This window comes from Zonotrichia albicollis, chromosome 21 (assembly GCF_047830755.1).
Source record: "Zonotrichia albicollis isolate bZonAlb1 chromosome 21, bZonAlb1.hap1, whole genome shotgun sequence".
Taxonomy (NCBI): Eukaryota; Metazoa; Chordata; class Aves; order Passeriformes; family Passerellidae; genus Zonotrichia; species Zonotrichia albicollis.
The window spans coordinates 6,600,420-6,624,132 of record NC_133839.1 but is presented as its reverse complement, the minus strand read 5'-3'; the positions used below and the strand labels follow the sequence as shown (position 1 = coordinate 6,624,132).

General features: G+C 60.2%; 3 protein-coding genes across 7 annotated transcripts; 1 reads left to right on the top strand and 2 right to left on the bottom strand.

Moving 5' to 3' along the window:
* Positions 1–8,264: 8,264 nt before the first annotated feature.
* On the top strand, positions 8,265–14,671 carry CERCAM (cerebral endothelial cell adhesion molecule). Of its 2 annotated transcripts, none has more exons than XM_074556664.1 (13): positions 8,265–8,617; positions 10,135–10,245; positions 10,427–10,544; positions 10,624–10,758; positions 10,847–11,051; positions 11,123–11,242; positions 11,353–11,429; positions 11,599–11,705; positions 11,785–11,917; positions 12,094–12,221; positions 12,298–12,501; positions 13,399–13,635; positions 14,355–14,671. In XM_074556664.1, exons 1-12 carry the CDS (start codon positions 8,427–8,429, stop codon positions 13,631–13,633), a joined length of 1,764 nt encoding a protein of 587 aa, XP_074412765.1. In that variant the 5' UTR covers positions 8,265–8,426; the 3' UTR covers positions 13,634–13,635; positions 14,355–14,671. The 2 variants fall into 2 exon arrangements, with proteins under 2 accessions (XP_074412765.1, XP_074412764.1); XM_074556663.1 differs by having other exon boundaries at positions 8,266–8,617; positions 14,287–14,671.
* Positions 14,672–15,823: 1,152 nt separating this feature from the next.
* On the bottom strand, positions 15,824–18,526 carry PTRH1 (peptidyl-tRNA hydrolase 1 homolog). Of its 3 annotated transcripts, none has more exons than XM_074556670.1 (5): positions 18,431–18,526; positions 17,537–17,756; positions 17,274–17,373; positions 16,638–16,683; positions 15,824–16,228 (listed from the first exon to the last, which is right to left on the bottom strand). In XM_074556670.1, the coding sequence occupies exons 1-5, from the start codon at positions 18,443–18,445 to the stop codon at positions 16,043–16,045; spliced, it is 567 nt and encodes a 188-aa protein (XP_074412771.1). In that variant the 5' UTR covers positions 18,446–18,526; the 3' UTR covers positions 15,824–16,042. The 3 variants fall into 3 exon arrangements, with proteins under 3 accessions (XP_074412771.1, XP_074412770.1, XP_074412769.1); XM_074556669.1 differs by having other exon boundaries at positions 18,380–18,505; XM_074556668.1 differs by lacking the exon at positions 18,431–18,526 and having other exon boundaries at positions 17,537–18,128.
* A 371-nt stretch (positions 18,527–18,897) lies between these two features.
* TOR2A (torsin family 2 member A) lies at positions 18,898–23,637 on the bottom strand. 2 transcript variants are annotated; one of them, XM_074556666.1, is made up of 5 exons: positions 23,349–23,571; positions 22,717–22,982; positions 21,456–21,631; positions 20,994–21,121; positions 18,898–20,477 (listed from the first exon to the last, which is right to left on the bottom strand). In XM_074556666.1, exons 1-5 carry the CDS (start codon positions 23,554–23,556, stop codon positions 20,233–20,235), a joined length of 1,023 nt encoding a protein of 340 aa, XP_074412767.1. In that variant the 5' UTR covers positions 23,557–23,571; the 3' UTR covers positions 18,898–20,232. The 2 variants fall into 2 exon arrangements, with proteins under 2 accessions (XP_074412767.1, XP_074412766.1); XM_074556665.1 differs by having other exon boundaries at positions 18,899–20,477; positions 23,323–23,637.
* Positions 23,638–23,713: the final 76 nt, after the last annotated feature.

Below are 23,713 nucleotides of genomic sequence, written 5' to 3'. Positions count from 1 at the left end.
TCGTGCACTTTGAACAAATCTCCGAAATTTATAAATGACCGCTGGAGGGGAAATATTAATAATAATAATAATAAAAAAAAAGGAAAAAGATGAAAAATCCAGGCTTCTTCCCCAGCCCCTCCTCACCGACCGGCGCCCACGAAGTTGGGAACAAATCCCCCCTCTCCAGGCGGGGAAAATCCCGGCCCGCTGCCGGCGCTTCCCCCGCCGATGCCGGTGCCGGTGGCCGCGGCCGCTCCGCGGCGGGGCCGGGCAGGTCGCCCCGAGAGCAGGCGGGGGCTGCGGGCGAGCGGCGGACCCCCGGCTGCCCGAGCTGCCCTCGGCCCCGGCGGCCCACGGGGCTCCGAGTTTCCACGGGGCGAGGAAAGTGCGTCCCGCGGGGGCGGAGCGGCGGCCCCCGCGGCTCGGCGGGGCACAGCGGCGGGGCTCCCGCGGCACCTGCTGCCGGCCCCGAGCCCGGCCGAGCTGCCGCGGCTCTGCCGCTTCCTCCACGCCGTATCCACCCGGGAGGGTCCCAAATCCGCCCGGGAGGGATGCGCACACCGGGGCTCTGCGGGCTGCGCCGGGGCCGGGCAGGGCTTTTAGTTGAACGGCACAACAATAAATGTGTTGCAGAGCCGGCGAGAAAAGAATGGGGATGACCTTCAATTGGTACTGGATTTGAATAACACCACGGGGTGATAAATGCCCATTGTGTTTTAGGAGTAATGAATCTCCACTGTCTCTATAGCACAGAAACAGCAGCTGCAACCTGGAGCCAGCCATCTCTTAAAGACACAGCTCCCCAAGCCCGGCTCCGGCCCGGCCCGCAGCCGCCGCACCGCCGGGCCCGGGGCGCGGGGTGCGCTCTGCCCCGGGGGCTCGGCGCCCAGCCCCGGGCACGGCCGCGCTCGGCCCCACTCGGGGTTGTGGGGATCCCCCCGAGCCGCCGGGCAGAGCTGGGCCTGGGGTCCCCCCCCAGCCACTCGGCCCCCCTTGGAGACCCCCTCCGTTCTGCTGCCGCGGGAGCGACCCTGCCCGGGTACCCCCCGGGCTACGGGGTCACCTGCACCCCAACTCGGCCCCCCAGCGGCAGGGAAAGTGCTGGGGATACATAATGCTCATTGTTTTCCCCTAATGAATATTACCGAGGTGCCGGGCCGGCAGCTGCGGGCTCGGCCGGAGGAGCGGGGACATCTCCGGCCTCTCTCCGCCCGGGGACCCCCAGCCCCAACCTGCCCGAGGTCCCCGCAGCCAAAGGGAAGAGCCTGGAGGCGGCCGGCGCCTTCTCCACGGCTGCCGGTCCCCACCCGGGGTGTCACAGGGGTCCCTGGGCAGGGCTGGACGGGAGCCTGGAAGTGTCACCACCGTGGAGATCCCCGCTGTCCTCGCCTTCCCTCTGTCCTCACACCGGGACTGGGCACACGGGGACAGGGATTGGTGAGTGCTGGGACAGAAACTCCCGCAGCCCCAGGGATGCAGGGTGACCCCAGCCTCTGTCCCCAGCCCTCAGCAGTGTCCCTGCCTTAGGCCTCACCCCTGGAGCCCAGGGGCAGCGTCAGAGACTGTCAGGCCCAAACGCTGAGCAGGGACCCACAGGGCAGCGATCTGCGGCTGGACATTGCTTCCCACAGAGTCTCACTCCCTCCCTGGGAGGTTTTGCCCACCCTGAAGAGGCGTGAAGGTTTCCCAGGGTTTGGGAACAGCCCCATCCTCACAGCCCCTTCCCCGTGGGCCAGGGCCAGGGGGATGCCCAGCTCCTGCCACAGCCATGCACCTCCCTTGGAAAGGCTCCTCTGCATCCCAGCACATCCCTGCCAGCGCTAGTAGCAATAAACTCACTTCCTACGAGTGTGAAAACCAAAAGAAAGCCAGCATTTAATAAAAAGAAAAAAGAGCAGCAGCAGCTGAAGGGCCCTGAGCTGGGTTGCAGCCATTGCCTGGGACTGGCCACCCTTTGGGAAGCAGGAGCCATGCGAGGGAAGCCCCTGTCGCTGCTGCTCCGGGTGTTCTGGCATTGTTTTAGCCCCGGACCTTTTAACTTGTTTTAATTCCTAATGCTTCCCACCACCCTTTTTTTTTCTTTTCTTTTTTTTTTTAGTCTCTTTCCCAAATCTCAGCCGAGTTAATGAAGTTATGTGATCCTATAAATGTTAATTGTCTAAACTTCTCTCCCCCGTTTTTTTTTTCAGTTTTTTTTCTTCTTTTTTTTTTTTTTATCTCTCTCCTCCTTGCTGCTTTCTGCTCCACTTGTAATAAAGAAAATATCTTGGCTGGTCTTAGCCAGTTGCTTGGCAACCTCAATAGAAAAAAAGAGAACAGAATGTAACCAATCCCGAGACAACCGAAAGATTTTGGTGACATGTGACCTCTCGGAAAAGGGCAGCCTTAAACTGTCCCTTCTGTCCTTTGCTCTGACCATTAGGGTCTCTTGCCCTCCTTCCCCCCCCCGGTTCCTTACACCAATAAATATGGATTAGTGAAATACTTTTTCCCACACTGATGAAAAGCCGGGATTGATCTTTCCACCTCCTTTATCTACCAACCTGACAAGTTTCTAAACAAAATTAAGAGGGAAGAGGCGAAAGGAGCCATGGCAGGTTGCGCGGCCGGGGATGGATCCTGCCCCGCCGTGGGTTGGGGGGTCCCCGCGGGGCGCTGGCGCCGGGGCCGCTCTGCTCCCGCTCTCTGTGCGCTGGGGAGAGCCCCTCGCACGGCTCCAGCCAGTTCACAAATTAAAATGTAGCTCTTTTAACCCAAAATGGGGAAAAAAATTAAGCCTTGGGCAAGTCCTGCTCTCCCTCGATGGGCACCAGGGTGTCCTGGGCAGACCCGTGCTGGTCCTCGCCGCGGAGCCCCAGCTCGGGGGAAGTTGTCTGCAAATTTCATCCTGGAAAAAAAAAAAAAAAACAAACCCACAACATGATGTCATTGATGTCATTGGCTTTCTGGTGTAGCCCGCGGCGCCCCTCCACCTGCCGCGGGCGCTGCTTGGCCGGGAGCCTCGGCAGGAGCGGAGCCTCGGAGCGATGGTCCCAGCCCGGGCACAGCCCGAGCGCTCGGGCATCGCTGCCGCCCTCCCGGCTCCCCCGGGCTCCGGGGCGGTCAATGCCTCTTTCACCAGCACTTCCCCACTTCCCCTAAAAGCATCACCTTGCCAGCTCCCTTCCTCCCACCAGCTGCCAGGAAAAAAAATTAGGGCAAGGACAGGGAGCGAGAGCAAAACCAATGAACTTGTTTCCAGCTTTTCCTTCGGATCAGCCGTCCAGCACCGGGAGAAAAACATTTCTCCTGTAAAAAACCTCCCCTCTCGGTGCAGGCTGCGATCCCGCCGTCCCGGGGACACGCCGGACACTCGGTCTCAACTCGGCAGCAGAAGACACCGTAAGTCCCCTACTTAAACAGTTTCCTGATTTGTTTTTGGTTTTGTTTTGTTGTTTTTTTTTTTTTTTGTGGGGCGGTTATGCCACGGTTTAGAGGCTGAGACCGGCGGGGATGGAGGAGGAGGGTGGGACAGGGGGCAGCTGCAAACAGGGGGGTTTGTGGGGGGCGCAGGCTGCGAGGTGCGGGCAGGGCGGGCACCGGGCAGGGCGGGCACCGGGCAGGGCGGGCAGGATGGACACCGGTGGTGCCCGTGCCGGCGGTGCTGGGTGCCGGCAGCCCCGGGGTGCACAAAGCCCCTTTGAGCTCCGCACAGAGGAGCTGCTGATCCCCGGCCGGCCCTCGGAACCGGAATGGGCACTGCAGGGGAGGATGGAGCCCTGGGCACCCGGCAGGGCTGGCGGGGAGGGCGGCTCAGGGCTCTGGGTCTGGGACAGCTGCCCGTGGGGGCCTGGCCCCATCTGACCCCCAAAACATGGGCTGGTCCCGGCCAGCCCCCTGGGATGGGGAGCTGTGGGGAGCAGGGGGTGCCCCAGCCATCCCACGTGGGGATGGGGACTCTCCCTCCCTCCCTCCCAGCACGGGGCGCGGTGACATCCACGAAGCCACCGGGCTGCGCTCTCCGGGGTGGCCGCGGGAAGGCTGCGGTACGGACTGGAGGGGCGGGTGGGACCAAATGGGACCCAGTGGCACCTGCTGGCACCCGGTGGGACCCGGTGGGACGCAGAGGGACCCGGCAGGCCCTGGCAGCCCTGCAGCCGAGGCCGGCTGGCCAGGCACAATACCCCGGCCCCTCTCCTGAGCCGCCGCCGAAGCCCCTTTCCCAGCGCCGAGCGCCTTTGTCTCGCCTTTGTGATGGAAAGAGCCCCCCCTCCTAAATCACTGCCCTGACACCCCCATTGTCTCCTTCCCGGGGAGGTTTGAAGCTCCCCCCCGCTCGAGGTCAGGAATGTGGCCGGTTTCTATTGGGACGGAGGAGCAGGGCTGGGTGGGGGGCTGCGGGGTCACGCCGGCTCGGCGGGTCAGCCCGAAAACAAAACCTTTTGAAATACCTACTCTCCATCACTGCCAACATTGTCCCCTGCCAGCGGGGGCCTGGCACGGCCCCTCGACGCCTCCAGCCCGGCCGCTGCCCACCCCAGCGGTCAGCAGCTGGGGGGACAGAAGGGTATTGTGCCGGAGGGGACAGCTTTGTTTGCGGTCACAGCTGCCCCGGGCTGGGACGGGACCGACCGTCAGCCCCACCGGGGTGAGAGGAGGGAGGGACGGGAGTGCACGGTCAGTGCATTGCGGGGGGGACCCAGTCCTTGGGTACCCCTCTGTCGCTGTCCCTCCGAGCTGTGGCACTGGGGGGACACGGGGCAGCTCCCTGTTGTCCCTCTGGGTCTGCAGCCTCTCCTAGCGTTGGTTTCCTGCCTCAGTTTCCCCTTGCTGTGGGAGGTGTCCCTGTGCCCACTGACAGGTGCCTGGGGTGCCTTTGATACCCAGGGTGCTGCTGGCCCTGATGGCAGAAGATGTGGTGCAGACTGGGGAGCAAAGGGCCCATCCTGAGGCTGAGCCAGCTGTGCCACCCAGGAGGGGCAGGACTGGGCCACTGCAGGGCTTGGATGGGGCTCCCAGGGTGGCAGTGCCTTGCAGGTGGAGCACAGCACGGTTTCCTGCTCCCAGCAGCACATGAAGGACCCCCAAGAAGCCTTCACACCCCCAGGATTTCACAGGAAATCCCACCAGGAATACCCCAGTGGGTCTCCCAGTGGGTTGGGGTTTGGGGGACGCTGGCAGTGTGTCCTTGCCCCATTTACAGGGGCACAAATCTCCCCTTCCCCACAGCCAGGATGAGAATGCTGCTCCCATCAGCTCCCCCAGCTCCTCTGGCACAGCCTCTCTTGGGTGGGCCAGAATCCCCCCGGGTGGCCAAAATCCCTCCCAGGATGGCCCAAATCCCCCCACGATAACGTGAATTCCCCTGCATTTTTCTGTGTGGGAAGATCTGTGGGTTTTGCTCGCTGCAGAAGCAGCCTGGGAGGAGGAAAGTGGAGCAGAGCCCGTGGATGTGATGGGTTTAGCAGAGACCTGGAAGGAAAGCACAGCTGAGAGGGGAGCACTGGCCTCCTGAGCTACCCAACAGCTGGGAGGTGGGGAAAACATCTGGAACAGCTGGAGTGGTGCAGGATGAGGGGCTTGCAGAGCAGAGGGTGTGGTGGATTCACAGGCACTCCCTTGGCTCCAGAGTTCCCCCTGGGCAGGCACTTGCTGGGAGGCTGAGAAGCAGAGGGGAGGGCTCTGTGCCTCAGTTTCCCCACAGGAAACAGAGCTGATGTTCTGAGGCTGGGTAAGCCAGGGGAGGTCTGGAGAAAGCATGTCTGGAGGGGAGAGCATCATTTGGGCAATGTCACAGCCTGGGAATGGGGACCCTTGGGAGTACCATGGACTTTGGGCAGCTAGTTGGGTGCCCAGGATGTTTTTTCTTGTGAAAGAAGATTAATAATTTTTTTTTGTTGACCAAAAAAATTGGCCTTGGCCATGAACACACACTGGATTTCTGCATTTATAGATACATATATATACATACATATCTTTATATATTTGCCTTTTGCAGCCAAGGTTGAGCCTTTTAAAGCAGAAAAATAGGACCTTTGAGGAAACTGGAGCTTTTCAAAGCTTCGCTGAAAATCCTAGAAAATTTCAAGGAAGGGGCGGAGAGAGGTGGGAGGTAACCAAAATCTTCATCCCTGGGTCCGAGAGCAACTTTTTCCTGTAAAAAAAAACCAAACATACTCCTGTAAACTTTGTGCAGGGCTGCTCCTGCCTGGAGCCTTGGGGATGGAGGTGTTTTCCAGGCAGGATGCTTGCAGGCTGATGCTGGCTCTGTACTGCAGGTATCCCCACGAGTGCACGGAGCTGTGAGGTGTCCTGAGCCCCCTGGGGACACCCTGGGCCCTGTGGGGACCTGCCAGCTGCCTTCCTGGGGCACAGGAGCTGTCACAGCCCATGTTAGCAGCGCGGTGCACATGGAGATGCTGAGCCGCATCACAGAGCTGGGTGGGCTGTCACCCTGAGGGGCACACAGCAGGAGCCCTGACAGGAATCTCCGTGTCCCCCCTTCTCCCCGAGCTCACCCAGGGTTGTTTTAGCCCCAAACTGCCCATAAGGTGCCTCTTGGCCATCAGTGGGCTCTGAGGAGCAGAGCCCTCTGTGAGCAGCCAGGATGTGAGGGGAAGGCAGATTGCAAAGGCAGGGATAATTCTGACCCCAGCAGAGCTTGGGAGGGCAGGCACAGGGTGCTCTGTCCCTCTGCCACTCCCAGCCTGTGTGCAGCACATTTCACTGGCCCGTGCCTCAGTTTCCCTGTGTCACAGAGGCAGCCCCCCTTCCTCTGCCTGCTTTGGGGGTGAAGGGGCTTGGGAAGGGCAGTGCCACCCTCTCTGCTCTGGAACCCACGGCTTGGGAGTGTTGTGAGGGCTCTGCAGGGCAGTGGGGCCGTGGCTGTGCTTGGCTGGCTGAGCTGTGTGGGGTGCCAGGGGAAGGGCAGGTCCAGCTGGGACCCTGAGGGACAATGCAGAATGCAGGGATGTGGGGATATCAGGATGAAGAAGGGAAGGGATGCAGGGATGGAGACATGGAGAGATGAAGAAGAAAAGAAAGAAGAAAGAAAAAGGGATGAAAGAACGGAGGGGTGAAGGGCTGGAGGGGTGTGGGGATCAGGATTATAGGGATGATGGAAAGCAGGGATGAAGAAAGGCAGGGAGAGAAGGTTGTAGGGACGTGGGGATCGGATGCAGCTCGGGCCGAGCCCGGGCTCCCCGCCGAGGGCCGGGAGGGGGCAGCAGCGGCCGGTGGTGCGGGGGCGGTGCCGGGGGTGTCCCCGAGGGCCGGGGGGTGTCCCGGGGCATTCCCGCTGCTCTGCCGCCCTTGCTCCGTCCCGGGCTGCGGGGCTGCCCCTCGTTCAGCCTCACGGCTGGGTCCCGACACGGACACGGGTGGGTCCGGCCCTGCTGGGCTCTGCTGGGCTCTCGGGCTCCTGTCCCTTCCCGCAGCTCCTCCATGGCTGGGAATTCCCGGCTGCGCTGGCGCCGAGCCCTTCCCGAAATACTTGTCCGAGCCGAGGCTGTAAACAGCATTTTTCTCTCCTCGCAGTCACTGCCGGGTCCTGTGAGTCCCCCGCTCTCTGTTGGTTCTTTCAGGTGTTCTGGATTGTTCACTTCCCGACCCCTCTGCTGCACCCCGATGGAGCCCCGGGGGGACACGGAGCCGGCGACAGCAGCTGCCCGGGCACCCCTGACCCTGGCACGGGTGGGCACAGTTCGGCCTCGTGTGGCACCCACCCGTGCCTCAGCAGGGCGCGGTGCCAGCGCAGTGAGAGGGGCCGGCATCGCTGTGGGGAGCAGCAATGTCTCCTGGCGGAGTCACTGCCCGCCCTGCAGGACGCGAGCACCCCCAGGCCTGCGCTGCTCCGGGAGCTGACGGATGTATTTATGGATTGGGTGGAAAACCAGAAGGATTGGTCAAACATCCCACAGGCCCCGGGCCTGTCCCTGCCCGCGGCTCGGACACGTCGCAGACACGCCTGAGGGCCTGGGAATGGCCAGCCATGGGGACAGCCTGGGGGGACATGGCTCACAGGGGTGGGCTGCCCTGGTGAGGACGGCAGCCAGAACCCCCACTCGCCATGCAAGCCCCCCTCAGCCACAAACCTCTCTGGCCATGATTCCTTGTCCATGAGCCCCCTGGCGATGCTGCCCCCGGGAACCCTTGGCCATATTGCCGCAAACCATAACCCCCCTCTCCATCCCATTGCCCACCCACCCGTGGGGACCCGCCCGTGTGCCGTGGGGATGCCCTGGAGCATCCTCGGGAGCGGCTCCCGGGGTGTCCCCGCTCTGTCGCCCCCCAGCCAAGGGCTCTCTGCGGGGCTCAGCACCGATTTCGGTTCTATTTAAGGCAGCCAGACCCAGCCCAGCCCCCGGGGCTCGCTGCGGCGGCGGGGCCGGGCCGGGGCCGGGGGCGGGGGGTGCGCTGAGCACGGCGGGTCCCAGCCCGCCCCTTCCCCGCCCGCCGCCTCCGCCATGGGCGCCGCGGGGCCGCTCTGCGCCCTCCTCCTGCTCCTGGCCACCGGCACCGGCACCGGCACCGGCACCGGGCCGGCCCCACCGCGCCTGGTGCTCGCCCTCCTGGCCCGGAACGCGCAGCACTCGCTGCCGCACTGCCTGGGAGCCCTGGAGCGCCTGGACTATCCCGCGGGCAGCATCGCCCTGTGGTGAGGCTGCGGGACCCCGGGGAGCGGGCAGAGAGTGGCACGGGTCCTGGGGGAGAACAGGGCTGTGGGGAATGGGCATCACGGGGGAGCCGGGATGCTGCAGCCACAGGGACGGCGGGGAGCCCCGGGGAAAGGGGATGGAGGGGGAAGGAGGGTCCGGGGATTAGGCGAGGCTGTGAGGGGAATGGAGAGCCGAGGATAGCAGGGACCCGGAGGAAAACGCGGGAGAGTGGGGGAACTGGGGGCTCTTGGGTGCACAGAACAGATTCGAAGGAATGGGGAACTGCGGGGGAATGGGGATCTTTAGGGGAAAGGGACCTTCGGGAGGAACAGGGACCCCGCTGGTGGCAGCGTCCCCAGCCCCACAATGCCAGGGGTGGCTCTGCCCCGTGTGTGGGACCCCGCAGGGCAGCGGGAGGGGCTCGGGCTGCCCCTCGGGGCAGGGCTGGACCCCAGCCTTTCCCCTGACGGAGCCTTGGGGCTGATGAGAGCGGGGACCCCCGGGCACAAGGGGATTCTGCATCACTGGGACAGGCGCTGCCGTCCCCGTCCCCGCCGGGCTCACCCCTCGGTCTCCCTTTCCTAAATTCACCCCCAAGCCCCTTTTACCGTGCCGGGGGTTGGCTGGAAGAGGAGTCTCCTGTCTCCTCGCCGCGCCACAGCCGTCTGTCGCCTGAACTTGTCGGAAACTTTTCTGCAGCTGCTTTGGCGGGGGAGCTGAGGCGGGGGATCCTGCAGGGCTGGGGCGGGGGTCGGCTGCAGGCAGGGGAAGGGGAAAGGGGAAGGGGGGTCCTCACCTTTACCCGCTGCACCTCCGGGATCCCCCGGCCGCAGGACCCTGCAGGGTGTTTCAAGAGCAGCCCGTGGAGCTGGTGGGATACAGATCCTGCCTTCTCCCCTCAATCTGTCAAATCCCCATGACACCAGTGCCTGGGGGATGTCCCGGGGTCTTTGACTGGTCGAGAAGTGTGGGAGCTCGGGGTTTGGCCCAGTGCAAGGTGGGCTCAGCTCTGTCTGTGCTGGGCTCCCTGTGAACATTGTTCTGGGGATGAGTGGGAGAGTTGGGAATGGTGATGGTGCCCAGCAAGGGAATGTTCAGGAAGGGAGGTTTTTTGCTGTTGATTTTTTGCTGTTGAGTCCTTTCCTCTCGCTGCTGGAACACTGGGATGCACAGGGGTACTGTGGGGTGCAGGGACAGGGGGACAAAGCAGCTGTGCTGCAGTGCTCGTGGTGGGGAGTCCCAAGGCTGGGGTGAGGACAACATGTCCAGGGCTGCCACTGGGATGCAGGGTGGGAGCTGTGGAACAGCCTAGCTGGCAGTGGCACCGAGGAAGAAATTTTCAGTTAGTGTTCCCCCTCCTGCCTGCACAGCCCTGGTTCCTTCAAATTACATGTTACATTCCCAGCAAGTCTGTCATTGGCTCAGTCTTTTGGTCCCATGAGCATTTCTAGTGCAGGGTGAGGTCCTGATTGTCCCTTGAGGAGGACCCCCAGAGGCTGATGTCCCCTTACCCCAGGTGTGCAACAGACCACAACTCGGACAACACGACAGCAATGCTGCAGGAGTGGCTGGGGGCCGTGGGGAAGGACTATCACTCGGTGGCCTTGAAGGTGCAAGAGGAGCCCAGGTGAGGCTGGATGGGGGCAGGTGTGGGCTGAGGGGCTCCTGGAGCAGCATCAACCCTCCCTGGCCAGTGACCAGGAGGAGCTCAGCGGAGTGGGGCTGACTCAGCCTGCTAGCACAAACAGCCTGCACTGAGTTTGTGCATTCCCAGGGAGTGAGGTTAACCCCTGCCTCCCCCTGCCCAGCTCCTACCCCGATGAGCTTGGTCCCAAGCACTGGAGTGACAAACGCTATGAAAACGTGATGAAGTTGAAGCAGGAAGCTCTCACCTACGCCCGGGAGCAGCAGGCAGACTACATCCTGGTAAGGGACTTGGGGCACTGGTGGCGTGGGGGCTGAGGTGGGCTTCTCCATGTCTCCAGAACCTGTGCTGTCTCTGCAGTTCATGGACACTGACAGCATCCTGACCAACAACCAGACCCTCAAGTTCCTCATGGCACAGAACAAGTCAGTGGTGGCCCCCATGCTGGACTCGCAGACCTTCTACTCCAACTTCTGGTGTGGCATCACACCCCAGGTGGGTCCCCAGAAATCCCTGGAGAATGGGACAGCCCCATGGTGGAGGAGCTCTCTGCCATGGAGCACTGTGGGGTGTGATACCGCAGGGGTTCTATCGCCGCACACCCGACTACTTCCCCACCAAGAACCGGCAGCGCCGGGGCTGCTTCCGCGTGCCCATGGTCTACGCCACCTTCCTGATCGACCTGCGCAAGGAGGAGACCTCGCACCTGGCTTTCTACCCACCCCACCCCAACTACACCTGGGCCTTCGATGACATCATTGTCTTTGCCTACTCCTGCCAGGAGGCTGGTGAGGGTGATGGGGGTTTTGGGGGTGCAGGGGCTGGGGGGGTTGTGCTGCTCACCTGTCTCATCTGGCAGGTGTGGAGGTCCACGTATGCAACCAGCATCACTTTGGTTACATCAATGTTCCTGTGAAGGCCCACCAGACGCTGGAGGATGATCATGCCAACTTTGTGCATCTCACGCTGGAGGCCATGGGTGAGTGCCCATGGGTGGAGAGGTCCTGGAGGCCTCCAGGTCCTGACAGGGCTGTCAGCCCCAGCTCCCAGCCAGGGGAATCTGGGCTCCACTGTCTCCTCTCTCCACAGTGGATGGTCCCCCCATGCAGCGCTCCAGGCACATTTCTCTCCTGCCCAGGCCGCTCACAAAAATGGGCTTCGATGAAGTAAGTGCTCAGTGGGGCTGCTCATGTTCCCCTGTCCATTTCTCTGGTTGTGTCCATCTCTCTGACTGCATCTATCCATGACAAAGGCTGAGTCTCTGTCCCCATCCTGCAGTAGCCTGTGTGTCCCCCATGACAACATGTCCCATTGTTGGGGCTCTCCTCTTCCCAGATCTTCTTAATCAACCTGGTGCGGAGGCCAGACCGGCGGCAGCGAATGCTGGCATCCCTGCAGGAGCTGGAGATCATTCCACGGGTGGTGGATGCTGTGGATGGCAGGTGACCATGGTGTCACCGTGGGGAGGGGACAGGGAGTGTCTGGTGGGACATCTCGGTGATGCAGCCCCTTGCCTTACAGCACCCTCAACAGCAGTGACATCAAGGTGCTGGGTGTGGACTTGCTACCCGGGTACTACGATCCCTTCTCCGGCCGCACGCTCACCAAGGGCGAGGTTGGCTGCTTCCTCAGCCACTACAATATCTGGAAGGAGGTATGGGGCCACAGCGGCCACGGAGTCCCTAAGGGCCACCAGCAGTGGGCAGGGACCCTGTGAGCATCACAGATGTCTGGAGGACCTGGGGAGAAGGGGTGTCCTGCAGGGTCAGTGGCCCCAGTATGGCCCAGAGCAGTGCTGGGATGGGCTGGCACCTCTGTCCCCTCTCCCAGATCGTGTCCCGGGGGTTGGAGAGGTCGGTGGTGTTCGAGGATGACGTGCGCTTCGAGGCTGCCTTCCCAGCACGGCTACAGCGGCTGATGGATGAGCTGGAGCGGGCACAGCAGGACTGGGACCTCATGTAGGTGCTGGGGCCAGGGGGATGTGGGGTGGGGGGCCCCAAGGCTGGCTCTCATGGCTCCCTGGCCACCCCACAGCTACCTGGGGAGGAAGCAGGTGAACGACGAGGATGAGGCGCCTGTGGAAGGTGTGCGGAACCTGGTGGTGGCCGGGTACTCGTACTGGACGCTGGCCTACGCCATCTCCCACCATGGGGCACAGAAGCTGCTGGCCACCAAACCCCTCTCCAAAATGCTGCCCGTGGACGAGTATCTGCCCATCATGTATGACAAGCACCCCAAGTAAGGAGCAGATTGTGCAGGAGGGTGCTGGCCTGGCCATGCCAGTGTGGGACAATGTATTTCTTCTCTGCCGTCACCACCTCACCCAGTTCCCCCCTTGCAGGCGTTACTCATGCTGGAGGAAAACATCTGTAGCATGAGCTCATTCTCAGCTCGCCGCTGCCTGGCCTCTGGCTGCTGGAAAATGGCCCTCTGCCAGCATGGGGTGGGGGAATGGGAACGGAGCTGGGGCTTGGTGTGGGCCCTGCACAGGGTTTTGGCCCCATGGCAAGGGGCAGGGAGCAGCCCCCTGTACCCTACTGCTGGGGGGCTGTGCGGTTTCCTGCCCCTGGTTGGGGGTCTCAGCCCCGATTTGGAGCCCTTTCATGCCCCTCTCTGGGGTGGGGGTCAGTGGAAAGGCTTTGTCTGGGGAGGGGGAAGCAATTTAGGGGGTGAATGAGCACCAGTGGGTGGGTGGGTGTCCTGGGAGAGAAGGGATTGGGAAACCCAATGAGCAGGATGGAGAAAAACATGGATCGGGCATGTAAAAGGCAGGCTGGAGGTGGACGGAGGAACAGATTAGGGCTCTGGACATGCACCAGCAGCAGCTGGAAGCCCCCTGCTTGCAGGGATAACAGCACCAGACAGCTCTGTCTCAGGGCCAGCTGGATGCTGTGCCAGAGACCCACTCTGTGCCAAGAGCCGGCCCCAGCTGGTGGGGAGCCACAGGTCCTGTCCTCTCTGTAATCCCTCCACAGTCCCTGCCCAGCGTTCCCCAGCTCCGTGCCTCATTCCCCACATCCCTCCCTATTCCCTGCCCTGCATGGAGCCTTCCCCAAGTGGTTGATTTGATTTTCCCAGTGCTTTTTCTCTTCTGTAAGCCAGTTTTTTCTCTCGGGTCTGCTCCCCTTTCCCCAGCGAGGATTACAAGCGGCACTTCTCCCCACGGGACTTGCTGGTGTTTTCAGCTCACCCCCTCCTGGTTTATCCCACTCACTACGCTGGGGACAGCAACTGGCTGAGTGACACTGAGACCTCCACCATCTGGGATGATGATGCCAAGAAGACTGACTGGGCTGGCTCACAGAAGACACTGAGGGACTCACGGGGCAGCACTGGCCACCTCCGCTCCACGGCCCGTGACGAGCTCTGATGGTGAGCAAGGCTGTGAGACCTGGGCACAGGGGACAGAGCAGCTGGGGAGTGTCTCCCTGCATGTGCCATGTTCAGATGTGTCCCACATGCCTAGCTTGTTTTTGTCATGGGGCAGCAGCTCTCCCTGTCAGACTCAAAACATCGGGAAACAGAGACCAGACTGTCTCTTCCAGGTGGGGAAAGGGGTGGGGACACAGATGTCCCATGTGGGGCTGCACTGTGTTGGAGGGGATATGGGAACAGGGCCCTCCATCTCCCTGAGTCCATGCTGCTCCCCAGTCCCTCAGATGAGGAAGGGAGAACGCTCCTTTTCCTGCTGCAAAAGTGTGGAAAGAGCTGGGGCATCTCCCAGGGGAACGTTTCAGCCCAGCACTGCTTGCTCCCCTCAGAAGTGTGTCTCCTTGGGGCTGTGGCCATGCAGGCAGGCAGGCAGGCAACCCACACTGGCTCAGCCCCAGGGCAGCATGGACACAGTTAATGCTGGCTCAGACTTTCCCTGCCTGAGGTTGCTTGTCCTGGCAGCAGAAGTGCCCTGGGAGCTGCCAGACCGGGGGAGGCTGGAACACAGCCCTCCCACTGCCTCGCTGCAGGCGTGAACACGCTGGGGCTGCTCCTGCCGTGACCGCTGATGTCTGTGTCCATGCCTCCTAGGGATGAGGGACTGTGATCCAGCTGGGAGCCCCATGGGCAAGGACCTTTTACTGCCCTCTCCCACTCAGGAGATGCAGCTGCCCTGGACAGAGCCCCACGGGGTTCTTCGAATCTGCATGTGACAAATCCACCCAAGGCAGGATTTGCCCCAGGAAAGCCTTTCCCTGCCAAGTGGAGAGACCAGAGGAGCGCTGTGCTCCATCTCTGCTGAGGACACATCTCCAGGACAGTCCCAAGCGATGCCACCTCTGCCATCTCCACCAGCCTGGACTTTGGGGAGTGGACTTTGGGCTGGCACACGTGGTGGCCTCCTGCCACTGACTGGGCTTGTCCCTCATGCCGTGCCTGGGTGGAAGCCCAGGGAGGATTAAAGCAGACTGACTGAGCTGATGTGCTGGGTGCTGGCATTGCCCCAAGTTGCCAGGGGTCACCTCGGTGCTGCAGGGGTGAGGGTCTGGCAATTCCCCCAGCTGGGAACTTTGGGAATAAAATCTGTAAGGGAGAAAGAGAGGGAAGGAGAGAGGTGGGGAAGGGAGGAAGATTGAAGCTCACCCTTGGGGTCTGGGTGGGAAAGGTGGGTGGCATCTTCACGGAGCTCAGCTCTCCCCTGGAGGGGAGGTGATGGAGCAGCAGGTGGAGGCCTTGTTAGCAGACACCCAGAGAGATGTCTGAGACTGCAAGGGATTCAGGAAAGCATCATTTGGAGCAGGTTGAACAGCTACAGCAGGGACCTTTGAAAGGAAAACAACCAGCTGCAGATCACACAGGACCTGAAGAACCGAGTGGATCTCCTGGAGAACAGGGAGGAGCAGGCCAAGTGCTTGTTCTGTAAGTGCAGGGTCCCAGCCAGTGTAGACTTGGGTGAGGAAGGGATGACAGGTTGGGCACACTTTTGCTTCCCAGCTTTTCCCCTGGCCCAGGCAGCCTCAGTGCTCCAGGAGCTGGGGATGGAGCAGAGGAACGTCTGGTGCCAGCTGGAGCAGAGCATGGAAGCAACAGAAACACTGTGGTATACGTCAGCCAGCAAGTGTCCCGTGCTTGTTCCATCCTGCTGGGATGCAGGAGAGGAGCTGCCTTTGCTGGGTGTCTCAGTGTTCCTGGGTACAGAGCTGGGCAGGACATGCTGGCACACCCAGGACTCTGGGACACAGCGGTGGCGAGGACACACTGCCTCAGTCTGTGCTCTCCACGAGACCTGCAATGGGCCTGTGGGAAGCCAGAACTCCTGCAGCTGTTGGAAACTCCACAGTTTCAGCCAAAACCACTGAACTCAAAAACACTGTGAGGCCAGCCCTGCTGCAGCTCAGTCAGAGCAGCACGCTATGGGATTCCAGGCTCTCCGTGCTTGCCAGTTTCTCAGCAAAGCTGAAGTGCCTTTGGACTCTACAGAGCTAGCTCCTATTGCTCCCCATTTCTCACTAGAAGCCTCCCTCCAGGCTGTGCTGGTCAAACAGGGATGGGAACACAGATTTGAGCTGCAGCGCCAAGGACAACCCAAGCTTGGCAAGCGGCGCATGGAAGAGAGGCAGGAGCAGACCAGAGTCAGGGTGAGGGTTTATTTAATTTCTGTGCCAAACTGAGGCATGGAGCCTCTGCAGGGATTCATGTGGGACATGAGCTGCCTGGATTGGTGTGGGCATGGAAGGAAGCTGCCCCAGCTCCCAGCCAGGCTGGGCCAGCTCTGCTCCAGCTCCCTGGTCAGTCCGGAGTGCCTGCAGCACCCTGTCCATCAGCCAAAGGGTCCTGGGGGTTTGTGTCAGCCCCTGTCCCCTGGCTCTGCAGGTGCTCGGCTCTGGATGTGCTCTAGCAGGCAGGTCACTGCCTGGGCCAGGATCTGATCCAGCTTCTCCCTCTCCCCAGCACTGAACGGAGACAGGACATAGTTGGGCACTGTCACATCACCCTCTGGCCGCCCGATGCCAATCCTGAGCCGGGTCATCTCCTGGGGAGGAAGGGAGAGAGCTGGGGGAGCTTCCTCTCAAGTATGCAGGCAGAGTTAGGCACAGTGACAGTGCTGAGAGTGGGGCTGGGCAGCAAGGGAACAGTTCCTCATGTTTTCCAGGTGGTTTTGAGTGCTTGCTCCAAGAAACATAATTTTGGAAGAGGCTTTAGCTGAGCCGTGCCGAGATCCCAGGCTCCTGCCAGGCCTGGCAGAGGCACTCCAGCTAATTGTTTCCATGTCCTCCATGGCGGCCAAACAGACAACAGCCCTCCAGGATGACGGGGAAGGAGAAAAGGGGGAGAAGGGAGCAGGGGCTTGTCTAAGAGGAATCAGAAAAATGAGGGTGGGGGAACAAGCCATGCATTAAAGAGAGCACAGGATTGATCCCCTTCACCTGACACCCACTCACGTTGGACTGCAGAGCACTGATGCAGGATTGGACCCCATTGTGTCCCCTTGAGAGAGAAAGAGAAAACCCACACTTAGTTTGTAAGAGACACCCTCCCCATATAGCCCTGGTCTCCTCCTGCAGGAATGTGGGAACGTGGTCCCAGCCAAGGGCTGCAGTCCCTATGTCCTGGTTCTGCAGGAACATCCAGCCCTGGGGGCTCAGAGCAGTTGGCTGGGGGATTTAGGGAAGCAGGGCTGGGACAGCACTGTTCTGTGTGTGTCAGCTCTTGCCACAGCTGGTGCATGTGTGACTGAGCACTGGGGCCCAGCACTGTACCTGCCCCATCCCGCAGTGGAAGCTTTCCTAGGTTAAATGTCTGGTGCTGGGCAGGCACAGTGGAGGCAGAGTGCTATAAAAAACCCATGTGGGCTGAATCCAGCCCATAGCTGCTTCCAGGAGGCTCCCTGCCCTCCCTGCCAGGGCAGGAACTGGGAGGCTGCCCAAACAGCCAGCTGTTGCCTCTGCAATAGATCGAGTCCAGGACAAGAGCTGAAACATTGCAAGGCTGGAGCCAAGAACAGCCCATGAACGTGTATGGGCATGTTAAAGCCTCAAACCAGCTCACACCATCAGGGAGCTGGGGCTACCCCATACCTTGCGCTGCCTCCCAGCTTGATTGCCACCTTGCCCAGGGCCTTGTCCAGGTCGTCGTGAACCAGGTAAATGTCTCCGGGGCCAAGGCTGTAGATCTCAGCTTTGGAAACAGAAATACAACCTAAGAAATGAGGGGAGACAGACTCACCAGGCCCTGACTCTGCAGAGTGGGGCTGTAGTGAGCCATGGAAGGCAAGGAGACAGCAGGGCTGTCACAGGGGGCTGGTGCCACTAGAGGCTCTGGGGCTGACCCAGTTGCTCACCAGCACTGGCAACGCTGAGCCCATTGAGGTTCATGAACCTCCGTGGCTTGAGCAGCACCAGCTCCAGGCCGTGGGCTGTGGCCAGGGCCACATCAGCACAGCACCGTTTGTCCACTCGCCAGCCCTCGGCCACTGCCAGCTGCCGGGCCAGCCGGTCCAGCACCTCCATGCCCACGCTGTGCCGTGTGCCTCGCATCCCGTAGTTGCCCAGGCCGGCCACCTGCATGCCAGCTGTCAGCAGGGCTCTGACGGGCCACCATGAGGCCCCTGGCCCCTGCACGGGCCTGATCCCCTCCAGCATGGCTCACACCTGCTCCGTCCATGCTCCCCGCAGCTGGCCGGGTCCTCACAGCCTCGATTCCCACAGCATTCCCTTCAGTCCCTCTTCCCTCGGTGCCTCCCTCACAGCCTTGATCGTGCTGCCGGTGCTCGCCCATGACCTGATCTTCCCCGGCACTGCCCTCACAGCCCCGCTCCGTCTGCTCGATTCAAAGTCCTGATCCACCCTGTTCTCCTCAGAGCCCCGTTCCCCCGTTCCTCTCACAGTCCAGCTCCATGTGCTCCCCTCAGAGCCCCGTTCCCCGTACTCCCCTCACAGTCCATCTCCATTTGCTCCCCTCACAGCCCGTTCCCCCCACAGTCCAGCTCCATGTGCCCCCCTCACTGCCCCGATTCCCCCGCTACTCTCACAGTCCAGCTCCATGTGCCCCCCTCACTGCCCCGATTCCCCCGCTACTCTCACAGTCCATCTCCATGTGCTCCCCTCACAGCCCCGTTCCCCTGACAGTCCAGCTCCCCTCGTTCCCCTCACGGCCTCCCCGCCCTCGCTCCCCCCGCCCTCACCATGGCGCGCGGCCCCGCCCGCCCCACGAGGGCTCGCGCGCTCCCCGCCACCTCCGCCGCCAGCATCGCCCTCCTTGCCCGCCTGACGTCACTGCCCAGCGCCGCTCAGCGCCCCGCCCACATCGCCATCTTGGTTCCGGGCAGCGCCGCCATCTTTCTAGCGGGCGGCGGGGCGGTGTCACGGTGTCGGGGCGGTGTCGTGAGTGGTTTCGCGGTGTCAGGGGCGGTGTCGCCGCTGTGATAATGCCCCGCGGGCCGGCTGGTCCTAGACGTGGTTGTTGTGCAGACGGCGAGGAGCTCTGCAGAGGGTCCCCGACGGACTCGCAGGAGCAGCAAATGCCCAGCACTGGGCCCCGCGGTTTGTGTGTCGGTGCCCGTTCCGTCTCCACTCACTCTGCCAGCAGGGCACAGCTCTGTTCCACCAGGGCACCGGGACAGTTCCCCAGCCCAGCAGCACATCGCTGTGCTGGAAATTGGAAATCTTCCAAGTCCTTCCACACTACCCGCAGGAATTCATGTAAACACTTAAACTGTTTCATTCTTATAAGATTTATTTTAAAATTAGAAATTCGTATTTTTGCAAGAGGCAGAATTTTTGCCTCTGTCTTTGGGCCAGCTCTTGGGCAGCCTTTGGGTGGTGTCAAAAATCCCCAAAGCTCAGGGCCTGGAGCTGGCATGGTCCCCAAGCACTGGCAGCTCATTTCCATACAGGGAACAAGCAGAGCTTTGGAAGATATGCAAAGTGCCCTTACACCCATCCCTTGAGCAGGTTGTTCCTAGAGAGTGAATGACTCTAGTTCCTCTGACCTCTTATTCCATAACAGCACAGAGGGCATTAAAATCAGGGGAAAAGCCAGGCTGTGCATCCCCTGCTTGGCAGTCTGGAGCCCTCAGCTTCTCTAACTTGTCCCCAGGTCCCCACTGTGACACTCCAGAAGCTGAATGGCTGCTGGCCCAGCCAAAGCCTGCAAGGTCTGACCAGCACAAGGATGTACAAGGAGCTCCACAGCTCATAGCACCAACTCTGCTGGAGAAACCATCAGTGAATAAAAGGAATTTTCAAAACCGTTAGCAGCACTGTGGGCGCCCCTGGAGGTAGGATGAGATCCTTCACGGCTGGTAAAACAAGCAAGTCTTTTGTTGTTGTTTTCCTGGTTTGCTACAGGGAAATCCTTTGGCCCTTAGGGGAAACATGGATGACGGGGTGGTAGGGGAGCCTGGCTCATGGCAGATCAGGTGTTCCCCTCTCCCACATTACCCCTCTCATTGGTGTTGAAGCTACCAAGCACCTATTCACAGTGAAAGGAAGCTGGAATGTGGGTGGCTCTAAAACGTCCTTGAAAAGAAACCTTGGTTGCCATGTTGAGGTGTTCACAGGAGTCAGCACCAGTAGGTTGTGCCACGGAGCTGAGGCACAGCTATGCTTAAAAAGGTTAAAAAAAAACTGTTAAAATGCTGTAAGGAAGAACTATTCTTATATGGGCTCAGAATCTTAACCTATTGGGTATCAACAGCTGCCAGAAGTGGGGAGAGCTCTGGAGGGGTGCTGCTGACAGGGTGAGAACCTCCCTGACACTGCAGACCCTCTCAGCATCTTCCCCATGTCATCACACATGTCTCAGGTGGTGGATCCACCTTTACCTGGCCAAAAGTCAATCAGTAAAGTGCTTTAAATTACATAATTTGCACCTGGTCCTGCAGCTGCATCCTGCAGTGGACTCCTTAGAGCTGGAGAGAGCTCAGCAGGAGAGCACTTGTGCTGTGGGGAGTGACACACCATTCCCACTGCACATCCCACCAGCCCTGGCTGCTTTCCAGCTCCATGTGGATCTCAGAGAGGCCCTTGCCAGTGACTAGAAGAAAAAACTGATGCGAGAGGCCACAGTTTTGCAGCCTGTTGATGAGAATAATTTCTCCTCTTCTGGGAAGTAGGGGATGCTGTCAGCCACCTCCTGGACCACATCTGGCCGTACCTCGAGGCCTTGCTGGATGAGCTCACTGACAACACACTGCTTCACGTGGTGGTGCTTCAGTGGGAGGAAAGGCACAACAAAATCAATGAGATGCTCATTAATGATCCCAGAATTCCAGAAGCCACCTGCACAAGGAAAAGGAGAGAAGGTTTTACCTTCAGAGAAGCTCTGCAAGTCAATGAGCTGCTTTGTGTGAAGCCAGAATACCCTGCTGAATAGAGATCTGGCTGGTTTTGAACCCATCAGTTGTCACCTCCCCCCACAAACAGAGTTTCTTCCCCCAAAAATGGAGGGATTTAGCTTGTCTAGTCAGAATTTAAGCTCTGCTCCCTGTGCTAAGGGCAATGCAAGCAGATGCAGGCAGGCAGTGGGGATCAATATAGCTCAGTGCTGTGCTGTCTGCCAGCCCCCAGCTGCAAACACACCTTGTCTCCCAAGAACTTTGCTAAATATGGCAACAGGTCTGCTGGCTCAGAAGGAAGGAAACCTCAAAGGGATCACAGTTCCAGTTCCTCAAAACCCCTCTGTCCCTTTCTGGCTGCCTGGGAGGTAGCAGGTGGTGTGGGTGCCTTCCTAGAACAGGCCTGGCTGCCTGTGCTGGGCTCTGGGGCTACAGGAGGAGCTCAGCTCCATGGACTCACTCTCAGGGTTCTCAAACACGGCCTTGGAGATGGCTGGCTCCAGGTCCTGCAGGCTGATCTCCTCCCGGTCCTTGCGGGCACGCCACAGAGCCAATGTCACGTTGTTGATCTGCTCCCCTCCTGCATTGCTGCACAAGAATGAGAGTCTTATCCACTGTGCAGCCAGGAAAACGGTGTCTCAGGTGGCACCTGACACCCACCAGCCTGCAGAGTGCAAGCCAGCAGCTCCCAGCTGCCTGGCCCAAAATAACTCCTGTAGAGGCAGCCAAATAACAAGCAGAGGAGGCTTTTTCACACTCTCCAGATCTGTCTGTTCACTGTGAGATTGCATCTCTTGGCATTTGGAGAGGCTCAAGGCTTGGAGAAGGAAAGGCAAAACAAGCCTGTGCCCTGAGGTAGGTGTGACCTGTGCCCAAATGGGCAGCAGTGAGCTGGAAGGGCCCATGGAGAGGCCTCTCTCACCTGATGAAGATGAAGATGGCTTTGCGGTAGTTGGTGCCGTACACAACCCACGAGGGCCCCAGGAATGGGATGATCACATCAATCAGGCCTGGGTGCATCTTGTCCATCTCATCAAAGAGGAACGCTGAGCGTCCACAGCTGGTCAGGTTCCCCTGGATCCAGCGCCTCAGGCTCTCCTAGGAAAAACCCCACAAGTGTGAGGCAGTGAGAGGGCCAGGAAGGCTCAAACACCCCAGAAAAGGCTGAGGCAGGAGCTCAACACATCCAGAGGTGCTGAGAGCAGCGTGTCCCTGCACAGCACCACACACGTGGAGCTGAAACACCCAGTGCTGGGGAGGCCCCTTTATCCTGGGTTCCACACAGTGGTGTTTATCAGCTTTTTTAAACCATTGTAGGTCTTTTTATACAGATTTAAAGGAGGAGGCAGCACACTAAAGCTGGAGATTCAGACTCCTACAGCTCCCCACGTTCTTCTTGTTCCCTGTTGTATCCACAGTTCCCAGCTTCTTGCCAGCTCCTGTTCTGATGTAGAAACATGTGCCTGCACTGACCCAGAACGGCTCTTTATCATGGCTGAAGGTACCTCCCAGCCCACACAAAACCACTCACATTGCCTGGGGGCATGTGAAACTCCTCACTGAAGCACTTCAGCCAGGAAGGGATTTACTTTTCCAAAAGCATTTCCTTTAAGGACACAATACAACAAATAACTTCTCCAAATGCCCAGAAACTAAAGGTCCAGGTGTGCTGAATTCCCACTCTGCTGAAAATCTGGCATTTTGATTTCTCTCTTGTCTCAGCTCTATGAGACAGAACGGCACCATGGAGAGTCTGGAGCTGCTGCGAGGGAGCTGTGTGCTCTGTGAGGAGGGGATTACAAGTCCAGTGATATGCAGGTTTTTATAGCCATCAGGCTGTTTGGAAAGCAATGGGAAAATTTTAGTGCCTTTCATCTAAGCCAAGCACTTTTGTTTGTGTGTTCAAAGAGCTGTGTAAATATTTAAGAATGAGAACACCATCAGGGCAGGGACTGCTGTGGAGAGGACGAAAGTAATAACTGAGTATATTGCAGTTACTAGTGCATCCTTCAGCCAGTGTATGGAGCCACTCTCTCAGCTATGTTTGTCTGAGAGGGTAAAACAAAGAGCTTTTTATTCCTGCTGCACTTCAGGAAACAGCTTGAATGCATATGGACTGAGGATCAACCCAGACAGAGCCAAACCCCCCCAGTGAAGTGGCACTGTTGAGCAGTGTCCCTTACCTTGTACTGCTCTATGTGTTCAGCGTGGGGGAAATGTACGATGGGGGAGAAGTGGTGAACATAGGGGCTCTGGAGCCCGCTCTGGAAGAGGTAGCGGATGAGCATGGAGCTCACGTAGGTTTTGCCTGTTCCTGTGGAGCCGTGGAAGGACATCACGAGGGGTTTCACTGGGTTCGCGTTCTCCAGGAACCCCCTCAGCCCCTTCATCACCTGCTGCCTCACCAGGGGCTGCCCCACCAGGTTCGTGGCCAAGTCGAACTCCAGCCCTGAAAGGAAGTGAAACCAGGACTTGGAGAACGCGGCTTGTCACCGCTTTATTCCCGACCCTGGGGCCGCCCCGCTGGGCCCCTCATCCCCGGCTGAGGGACCCCGCTGAAAGGGACGCCCCGGGCAGGCTCCCCGGAGACCCTCGCTGCCTGCCGGGATCCCCTCGGGCAGGCTCTCCTGGAGACCCTCGCTGGCTCCCAGGACCCCCTCCCCTGCTGCCCCCGGCCTCGGCAGCTGCGCCCCCCTCCCCTGCTACCCCCCGGTCTCGGCAGCTGCGCCCCCGACCCCTGAGGGTCCCCCTGCCCCAGACCCCGTTCCCGCCCGGCCGCTCCCGCTGACCGCGCAGGTCGGGTCCGAAGCCGCACTCGCAGTCCGCCGAGAAGCCGCAGCGCAGCGCCCAAAGGTCCCAGGCGGCGGCGGGGCGGGCGGCGGCCGCCAGCAGCACCAGCAGCACCCGGACCGGGACGGGGGCCGGGGCTGCTCCGGGGGCCATGGCGGCCGCGCCTTCCGCACCGCTCGCACTACAACTCCCAGCGTGCCCCGCGCGGAGGCGGGGCCAGAAAGACCCGCCATGGGAAAGAGGCGTGGTCATGCACAAAGGAGGCGTGTTCTGTCCCATATCGCCCCGCCCCCCACCTGATCAAGGTCCCTGTCCCCCCTTGTCCCCTCTGTCCCCTCGTGCTTGGGGGACCCGCGACCGTCTCGCAGAGAACAATTTCTGAAATTCAAC